This window comes from Triticum aestivum, chromosome 3B, assembly GCF_018294505.1.
Source record: "Triticum aestivum cultivar Chinese Spring chromosome 3B, IWGSC CS RefSeq v2.1, whole genome shotgun sequence".
Classification (NCBI taxonomy): Eukaryota; Viridiplantae; Streptophyta; class Magnoliopsida; order Poales; family Poaceae; genus Triticum; species Triticum aestivum.
In genome coordinates this window covers 731079263-731089327 of record NC_057801.1, presented here as the reverse complement: position 1 = coordinate 731089327, position 10065 = coordinate 731079263, and the positions used below count along the sequence as shown (strand labels likewise).

At 48.6% G+C, this 10065-nt stretch overlaps 1 protein-coding gene across 1 annotated transcript; it reads left to right on the top strand.

Annotated features, from left to right (window-relative positions):
• Window positions 1–1095: 1095 nt before the first annotated feature.
• LOC123066234 (uncharacterized) lies at window positions 1096–1880 on the top strand. Its single transcript, XM_044489358.1, has one exon. It carries the CDS (start codon window positions 1312–1314, stop codon window positions 1747–1749), a length of 438 nt encoding a protein of 145 aa, XP_044345293.1. The 5' UTR covers window positions 1096–1311; the 3' UTR covers window positions 1750–1880.
• Window positions 1881–10065: the final 8185 nt, after the last annotated feature.

Below are 10065 nucleotides of genomic sequence, written 5' to 3'. Positions count from 1 at the left end.
CATCTCGCGCTGTAATGAATCACTAGGTTGTAGTAGATGTACTGGTTAGGCAGGCTGCGTCGTAACTAAACGGCATGAGATTGAATCCTGTTGGGAGCAGCTTTTTTGGGAGGTTTTTTCTCTGCGTGTTCCTGGGCCGGCCCACCAGGTAGCGACAGTGGGTGCCAGTTTTTTTGGGAGGTTTTTTCTCTGCGTGTTCCTGGGCCGGCCCACCAGATAGCGACAGTGGGGGCCAGTTGCCTGTACCGGCGCTTAATGCGCCGTATAGGACCTCCCCCTGTAGCGATAGGTTCTAATTTCCGAGCGTACTCAGCAAACCGTTTATTTAGCGGTGGCAGGACGTTGTAAATACGGTAAACTTCAGCTTTTCCAATCGGTGGAGTTGGGCCTTCCTCGCTCCAGATTTTTTCAGTAGGATCGACTACAGCTTTGCGAAGCCAGCTTCTGGAGGTTATTTCGTTCGGCTCTTATCTGCTCTAGGAAATTGTGAAGTGTGGAGCGGGAGGAGATCAGAACACGCCCTGAAACCCTATTACTTTGGAATAAAACTCTTTTGCCCCCCAAAAAATACCCAAAGTCCGACATTAACATTTCTCAATAAGATGCACCGCAAAGATTTGGCATGTGGCCGGCCAGCTCTCGCAGCTTCCCCACCTCCTCGTCGCCGCAGCCCACACGTCGGCTGACGCTTCCCGTTCCGTCCGCCATCATTTTTCCGTTCCTCGGGAACGGCGCGATGACGTGCCCCGCAACATTTCTCCGGCGGAAAGCCCCGCAGCCGCACAGAAACGCTTCCCCCGCCGCCGCGTGGGCCGACCTGTCAGGGAATGGATAACGCCCAATCAACCAGACGATGCGGCCATGACTCGGCCGAGGACGCGTGCAGCTTTTCTTAACCGGCCTTCGCCCTATCCGGAACGCCCATCATTTGCCTCGACCCAACCGAATACCCAAAACGGCATTCGTCCTCCCCCCAGTCGCTGACGGCGGGCCGGGACGCGTCCTGGTCCCGCATGCCTGCGTCTAAACAGGCCGCGGGGTCCGGAGTTTGTTGGTTCGTTAGGTGCCGTGCGTGGACTGTGATGCTGACCGGGCCCTAAGCGGGGATCGGAGGAGCGGGGCCCGCGCGAGCCACTGGGCCGTGGGGCATATATACGCCCTTTTTCCGCCGGCGAATCCCATTCCTTCCTCTCCCACGTCTCCAGCTCCTCCTCCTTCCCTTCCTCGCGCGCGCGCTCCTCTTCTCCGCTCTCCCCTCCTCGTGCGCTCGTGTTCACCGAGATCAGCCAAACGGCCACGCGCAAGCTCGCCATGGAGCAGACCGGCGGCAAGGGCGACCACGACTCGCGGCTGATGCGCGACCTCTGCACGCTGCTCGTCACCATCATCGCCCCCGTCGCGGCGGCGTCCTCGGTGGACTCGCCCCGGAGGCCCGTGGCGCGGCGCCCGCGGGGCGGCATGTCACCGGCGAGCGCGGCGTCGATGCTTCTGGGCGCGTCGATGGCGCTGATGCTGTGCGGGTCCGTGACGTTCGCCATCGGTTTCCTCCTCATGCCGTGGGTCGCCGGCGTCGCGCTGCTCTTCGGCTTCGCCGGCGTCATCTCCACCCTCTCCTCCGGCCTCCTCCCCTCGTCCTCGCCGTCCTCCTCCAAGGATAAGGAGCGACGGCTGCTGATGCCGACGCAAGGGCGTGTCCGTGCCTCTGCCCCGATGAGCTCTGTCCCGGATAAGCTCGTGGCGTGGCGTTGATCTGTTCTTGAAATTTAGTTAATTACTAATCAATTAGGGCGGGATTAGGATGGGTAATTCCTGTGTAAAAAACGCTTCCCTTTTGCTGTTGTTGTACGTTTCCAGTCGCAAGAGATGCTGATGATTTACTACCGGCACAAGCAACATTTATTATATGTGTTATTGTTTCGTGTCGAGAATTCCGTGCACGGATGGCAACGTGCTTCGCTACCCTGCTTCGTCAGACCAGAAAACTGAGACGTATACATCTCAGTCTGCGTCGATCTCGTAATTTCTGCAGTGTGTACTACTTTGCCACGGCAACTTTTGTGTTTTGTCGTGGTGAGACGTGAGGCCAACTCCACCGCGTGAACATATCCTATCCGGTCCGTCCGTTTAGTATAAAAAGGACAAATCGGGCCGCCCAGCGTGCGGGAGCAAATGGATTTTTGTCTGTTTTGTGTCCGTTTTTGACCCATCTGCGGTCCAAGTTTGCGCCGCTTTTGGGGTGAAACGGACGTCACGCGGATGCGCCGGCCGTCTGCGCGTTCCTCCCCTGACCCGCCTGTCGGTGGCACAGGACGTGCCTGTTTCTATCCGCCCCCTCCCTCCTTCCGGCCGCACCCCACTCCACTTTTCTCCATTCTTCCCACTGTTCCCCTCGCCGCCGCCGCCGCTCCCATTGCAGCCGTGCAGCCCGGACGCGCGCTCGCCCAGCCCCTTCCCCTCGGTGCCGCCGAGCTACCCAAACCACGGCCACCTGGTTTGCGCACCCGCCGGTCGGATTTGGGGCGGATCCGGTCGGTCTTGAGCTCGCCCAGCTGTGGGAGGCCGGGCACCTCGCCGGAAGGCCCTGGCAGGGCCGCAAGGCCACATGCAGGCAGTGGCTCGTCCTCTGGCCGCTCGAATCTGCACCGTCGGTGGTTCGTCGGCAGATACACGAATGGTGGCCGGCCGGGCTCGGTGCTTGCCCAAAAGCTCGTCGGCGCACCGTTGCCACTCACTAAGTGCGAACACTGCCCAAGGATGGTCGTGCGCCGCGTGTCTACAACGCCGGACATCCCGGATGGGTGTTCATCAAGTGCTTAAACGATGGGGTATGCGCTCTTTTTAGCTTCGGTTTGTGCTCTCGGATTAGACTAGTTGTGCTAACTTCAAATTTTATTGTGTAGAATGGATGCAAGTTTTGGTATTGGGAAGAAGAGTACATCAATATATTGATAGAGCGAAATTTAGTACATATTCGTGCACTTTTAGCTAGCATAGAGGTTGTAGATGAGATAAGTGCACTTATTGCTAGATTAGAGGCTAGACACGAGACTAGGTGTGAGGAAGCAACATCGACTTCTGGCTTGAAGAAGAAAGGAGTATGCCAGATCGAGTCTCCTCCACAGATAAACAATGAGTGCATCGAGAAGGCCCTAACCCAACTCAAGGGAGCAGTTATGGAAGTTGGGTATTTTCTTAAATGTATTCTTGTGGTTCTTGTTTTCTTTGGCCTTGCTTTATTCATCAAAATGTGATGACGTATTGTCATGTATCAAAAATGAATGATAAAAAAAAGTTAAAGACTTGCAAAGAAATGTGCACACGGACAAGATGCAGCCGGGATGCGTCCACGTGTTGGGTGCACGGCCACCGTATCCCAGAACAAGACCGGACACGACCTCATTGCCCTATCCAAACGAACATAATCCGAACAAAACGGACGTCCGTTTGAGATCGCGCGGTGGAGTTGGCCCGAGAGAGGTGTGCAAGTACAAGCATGGCTTGAGATGCACTGGTCGTCGGGGCTAACTGAAGCCTGAAGGCGATGTGAATGTTGGCTGTGCGCTTTACCTGATCGGGTTGGGCGATTACGTGTTAAAGTGCTTGGAAGCAACGAGCACCTCAACTCTTGCGGTTGTTGTCAGATGATTAGGGGGGATTTCACTTTCACGCCCGCGCTCTCTCCGTTGCTGTAGCAGCAATCAGTGTCTACGTTCGGCACCTGTTTCAGCTGCCATTCCGTGCTCCTGAACTGTCTTGTTCATCATCGAAGTTTCATCGAAGTCTCACGTGACCCGCAGGGCAGCGACTCCCACAGCAACCATGCTGCTCAGCGGCCCACACAGCCCAAACGACCCAACCCACGTGTCAGTGGGCCGGAGTGGGCCAACTGAAGCCACGCCGCGATACTACTTCAGGCGGACCCACACGGAAGGAGGAGCATCCACTGGATCAGACGGCAACGGCGGCATCGGCTACCCCTACCCCAATTCCGCACTCGCATGAACCCTAGTTCTTTCATTCATGTAATTCTCTTGTACTCGAATCAAACCAGAGATTGAGATCGTTGTTGTAATAGAGATTCTCGGTTCGTGCCTAACACCAGGTATCAGAGACCAGTCCACCTCCCTTCCACCGCAACACTCTGGCCCAAATCATCGAGACACGGCGTGTGCGGCAGGCGCGATCGCAGCTAGCCGCCATGGTCCCATCGGTCGAAGCCTTCTTCGAGCGCCTCGACACCATCATGAAGGCCCAGTCCAAGGCAATCACAGTGATCCAAGAATCTACGACCAAAATCGACGAGCTCGTCGCGGGGCAGCCCGATATGGGTGGTGTGATGGCGGCGCTCCAACTAGTGCAACCGCCACCTACCAAAGAAAGCGAGGAGAATCGGGCACCTGTATCAAGCCAAGCGCCTCCAGCGACGACTGGCACCCACCTCCGGGCTGGGCCTGACCAGTGAGCCACGACACCTTCAACCTTCCACGTGGGCCATTGGCGGTGTTGTTCCAGACGCCGATGCCCCCCCCATGGCAACGGGTCAAAACAATTCCCTGGCAACTTCTCATTCTTCCTTGTCTCCATTCGCACACACGAGCCAGCTCCTCTCTGACCTGGGTCAAATCCATCCATCCATCTTGTTCCCACAATTTACGGGCGACAATCCTAATCTGTGGAAGACCATGTGCAAGCAGTATTTTTAGATGTTTGGGATTTTGCCATCATTTTGGGTTCCGATGGCTACTCTGAATTTTTCGGGTTCAGCCTCTGTTTGGTTACAGTGAATTACAAAACGCCCCGTTGATTTTGATTGAGGTACATTCATATCTATGAAAGAAGAATTTAGATAAATCTAACCATATCATGAAACATATGGATCCAAATCAGCCCCTTATGAGATAGTGCATAAACTAGGGTTTAAGTTTCTGTCACTCTCGTGACCCATTATCTACTTACTACTCTCCAATGCCTTCCTCTAGGCCCAAGCATGGTGAAGTGTGATGTAGTCAACTTTCACACGACACCACTAGAAGAAGAACAACATACACATCATCAAAATATTGAACGAACACTAACTTCACATGATTATTTCTAACAAGACTTCTCCCATGTCCTCAAGAGCAAACAAAACTACTCACAAATCATATCCATGTCCATGATCATAGAATAATAATATGTGAACATACGATCTTCCACCAAATAAATCAACTAGTATCAACTACAAGATGTAATCAACATTAGCTACTAGCAAACCACAAGTACCAATCTGAGGTTTTGGGACAAAGATTGAATCCAAGAGATGAACTAGAGTTTGAGATGAGATGGTGTTGGTGAATATGTTGATGGAGATGAGTCCTCTCACGATGAGAGGAGCGTTGGTGATGACGAAGGCTTCGATTTCCCCCTCTCGGAAGGAAGTATCCCCAGCGGAATCGCTTCGCCGGAGAGCAAAAGTGCTCCTGCCCAAGTTCCTCCTCGAGAAGGTGGCTCTTTGTCCCTAAAGTCTTCTTTTTTTTCTAGGGAAAATGGTTTCATATAGGAGAAAGAGGGCCACCGAGGCCTGCTGGTGGGCCCAAAAGCTCACATGGCTCGCCCCCCCCCCCACCTGAGTTTGTGGCTCACTGGTGGGGCCCCTCTAGGTGATTCTTCTTCCAGTATTTTTTTATGAATTCCAAAATAAATCTCCATAAATTTTCAAGTCATTTGGAGCTCCCGAGAATAGCTATCTCTACTGTAGCTCTTCTCAGGTCCAGAATTCCAGCTGCCGGCAATTTCCCTCTTCATATAAATATTGCATAATAAGAGAGAAAAGGCATTATAATTGCATAATAAATTGAAGTATTAGCCTAAGACATCATAAATAACAGTAGGAAAACATGATGCAAAATGGAGGTATCACATGGCATAAAGCTTTAGGGTTCTCATTACTCCCTATTGCAATGATCCAGAAAGGAGGGAGATAAGCACCATCACCATTGACCTCCACATCCCACCATCACACAAATAGTAATTCCCTCAAGTCCACATGGGGCCAATATTGAGTGAGCTCTCTTCACTACACTATCAAGAAATCAACGCAACACATATAAAAAAGATGATTGGATTGCTTATAAACATTAAGTGCTAATCATGCATGGGTTCAGACAAATCCTCAAGAACTAGTACAAATACTCAAACATATGAAGTATAAACATAGAGGGAAGAGGTGTGATACAAGCCGACACAGAGCGAGTGAAGGAGAGGAGCATGGCGGTGACCATGATGATGGATGCGATGCCAACAATGGAGATGGTACTGGCCCGAAGGACGGTGCGACACGGTGCCAGAGCCTCTTCTTCCTTCCCATGTCTTGGACCTTCTTCCTCTCTAGAGTTGGTATTGGAGGCTGGAGCAACAATCGAAATTGAGATTGATCTTGGATGAATAGATGATGTCGTTGGCGACTATAGGGTTGAAGTTGTATATATAAGGGCTCTCCCAAAGCCTCCTCTGGACATGTGGCTTTTCTCCTTTGATCCAAGGGCACTAGATGAACCAAATCCACTCCAAAAACATCCCTTATTGGCCAAGGAAGTCATGGGAACAAACGGGGACAAAATCCACAAAGAATCCGGTCCGGAAAGGCAATTTTCCGAGGTGTCATACCGTGCGGCATCATTTGCTTTGACCTCCTTCGGTATATTGGTCGTCATTTATTCATACGAACTCGGATTTTGACATTCTTTGGTTCATTGGAATCATTTGAACGACGCCGATGCACCTAGACTATTACATCTTGATTTTGAGCACTTCGGAAAAATGCCATTTTTGACACTCTGGAATGCTAAAATCTAGTGCGCGGCAGTCCTTCTTATTGAACTCATCATTTGCCTTTTTATCTTGCTTCATCCCATGTGGCTCCAAAACACGTGTAGACACAACAAAAAAATAAAGGAAGGTAGTAAAACTAAACAAAAACACAAACTATGCAATGCTCACAATGAAAAGAGTAAAAACCGAACATCATGCATATGGACATGTACTTGGTTCAATGGGACATGATATATGGAGATACACTGCTGCAGGAAGGTCCTAACATGACACATGTATAGGATACCATTTGACCAAACTGTGTGTGATGCATGAATCGCAACCGGTATCGAAAACCATCACCAATAAAACAAACTGTGTGTGATGGTGAATCCATCAAGCACGATTCAGATTAGAGTTGCGTGTGTGAATCTTGGCATACAATTGATCCATACGAACTGTTTGCGATGAGCCTCCACAACAAAAATGGTCATCCATATCAAGGTGTGTGCGATAGATGACATACGTGTGTTGGGAAACGTAGTAGAAAGTAAAACAAAAGCATGCCTACGATCACCCAAGATCAATATGAAGATGCATAACAGGTTGGGATCACGATCATTGCCGTCACCGAGTTGTAGAGGAAGAATAATGTGTCGGTGTAGATCATACTTGGAGTCCCTTGAACCATCAATGAACGATCCCTCATACCGCTCACAGTCCCTTGAACTGAAGACCAAAAGCATTGCCTCTCTACTTGGTTGGAAGCGTGCAACCTTCACGATCCGGTAGCGCTTTGCCGTCCAGAGCTAATCGTTGCCGGAGAATTAGACGGAGGAGATTAGAACCACACATGGCTTCCACTTCCGAGGACAAGAGGATTAGCCTAGCTCTAGTTAGTCAACTAGGACCAACTAGAACTAGAACTAAAGGAAATAGAGGAGGCTCCAGAACTTGTGTATGCAATAGAGAAAAAAACAATAGTAAAAAACACTTGGAGGAGGAGGAGGAGGGGGCAACCACCAAGGAGGGAAAGTCCCTCCCTGGGGCGCCGGCCAAGGGGGAGGAGTATGACTCCTCCCCTAGTCCAATTCGCCCCCTCATATGTCGGGGGGGGGGGGGTTCCTTATGGGCCTTCATGGCCCATAATTCCTTCCACCACCTGGCCTTTTTAGGCCCGTTGATATTTAAATTAAATATAAAATGTTCTAAATACTACTAGACCATTATATATATGTATGTATATATATATATATATATATATATATTCTCCGAAAACATTTTCCACCTATATATATAATATCGGTAATACCTGGTATTACTCGATATTCACCGAAACACTTCTGGATCCTCTCGAAACTATTCCGAATATTCATGAAACAATTCCACAAATAACTTCTCACCACTCCCGTCCTACTAACACTCAGAAGATCGTGATTACCTTAAGTTTGTGACCCCGTAGGTTCGGTAGCTCACAGACATGGCAAAACTGTTTGTTCAATGACCGACAACGTGACTGTGGACGTCCATATTGGTCTCTATGTGTACATGAATGATATTCGAGTGAAACTTTGGTTATCATGTGATGTTACCTTTGCTTTACGATACTTCACAAAACCCGGGATGCATCGGTATCCTCCCGAGTCATCACTATTCTCATTATACTGAAATCCTCGTTACCGGTTTTGTTCTTCTTTCTCGTTATTGTGTTCCGGCATCCCCGTGATGAAGTCACTTGTGTCTGGCCATACTATGATTGATGCTATCACACCGAGAGGGGCCTAGCAATATTTCTCCATCGTCGAAGGAGGAAATCCCCCTCTTGAGCTATCTGGTCACTTGTCAAACTCTTTGATGAACATGTAAGTTGTCTTTATGATCACCGTGTTATAGGTGATGTTTGAGCAACCCCAAATCCCATCATACGTTAAGAAGTGACCATGATACTCTCATGGCATAAGGAGCAAGATCACATGTTAACATTTTGTGTTATTACAATTGAATACAGACGATATTAATCCAATTAACAACAAACTAGTTTGGGTGGATTCAATATGATCATTCTTCCAACGTCATAATCTCAATGTTGTTTTAGGACTATCGTTACACTTAAAGATATCCTAAGATCCGGAAAACGTGATCACCAACAACACTTTAGATAGTCCCAGAGGCAAGACTAGGAACCTTCTATTTAACCGTTTATCATTCCACACGTGCATATGAGTTTTCCACTGAATCGCATATTCCAGGATCATATCAGCTATATCATAGAATATAAACTCCTTAACTATGAATATGGAAATATAATAATACAAATATTATTGCGTCTAGGGCATATTTCCAATAGTCTCTCACTTGCACTAGAGTCAGTAATCTAGTTTACATAGTCTCTTTAAAACCTATGGCTATCCGTTTTTGCTCATGATTTGCTCATGGTAGAGTCTTCGTCATCGGGTCTGACACATTCAAATTCATGTGAATCTTGATAATTTTCATATATCCCTTATCAACATATTGTCAAACAATGTGATACTTGCATTCATTGTGTCTGGTCTTCATGTCTGATCTTGGTTTCGTTGCTTGAGCAACAGCTCCACTATTATCACAATAGAGAGCCATTGGATTCATCACACTTAGGACAAGACCAATTTCTTCAAGAAACTTTTTGATACATCTCCAACATATCTATAATTTTTTATTATTCCATGCTATTATAGTATCAATATTGGATGTTTTATATGCTATTTTATATCATTTTTTGGGACTAACCTATTAACACAATGCCTAGTGCCACTTGCTGTTTTTTGTCTGTTTTTGGTTTTCCACAAGATCGGTACCAAATGCAGTCCAAACGCTACGAAACTTTTTGATGGTTTTTTTTTGGACAAGAGAGACCCTAGAAGCTTTAGGAGGGGACCAGATGACAATCGAGGAGACGACAAGGCAACAGGGTGCGCCCCTGGGGGGTTGCGCCCTCTTACCTTGTGGGCCCCATGAGTCTCCATCTGACCTAATTCCACTTCTATAAATTCTCAAATATTGGGAAACCAACAGAGAACCACCTGAAACCCTTTTTCCGCCTCCGCAAGTTTCTGTTCTTTCGTGATCCCATCTAGAGGCCTTTTCCGGTACTCTACAAGAGGGGGAATCGATCACGGAGGGCTTCTACATCATCCTTTATGCCTTTTGATGATACATGAGTAGTTCACCACAGACCTACGGGTCCATAGCTAGTAGCTATATGACTTCTTCTCTCTCTTTGATCTTCAATACAAT

What these genes read in the sequence shown, in the direction of transcription:
- LOC123066234 (XM_044489358.1), top strand. Translation starts at nt 1,312, where the DNA reads ATGGAGCAGACCGGCGGCAAGGGCGACCACGACTCGCGGCTGATGCGC.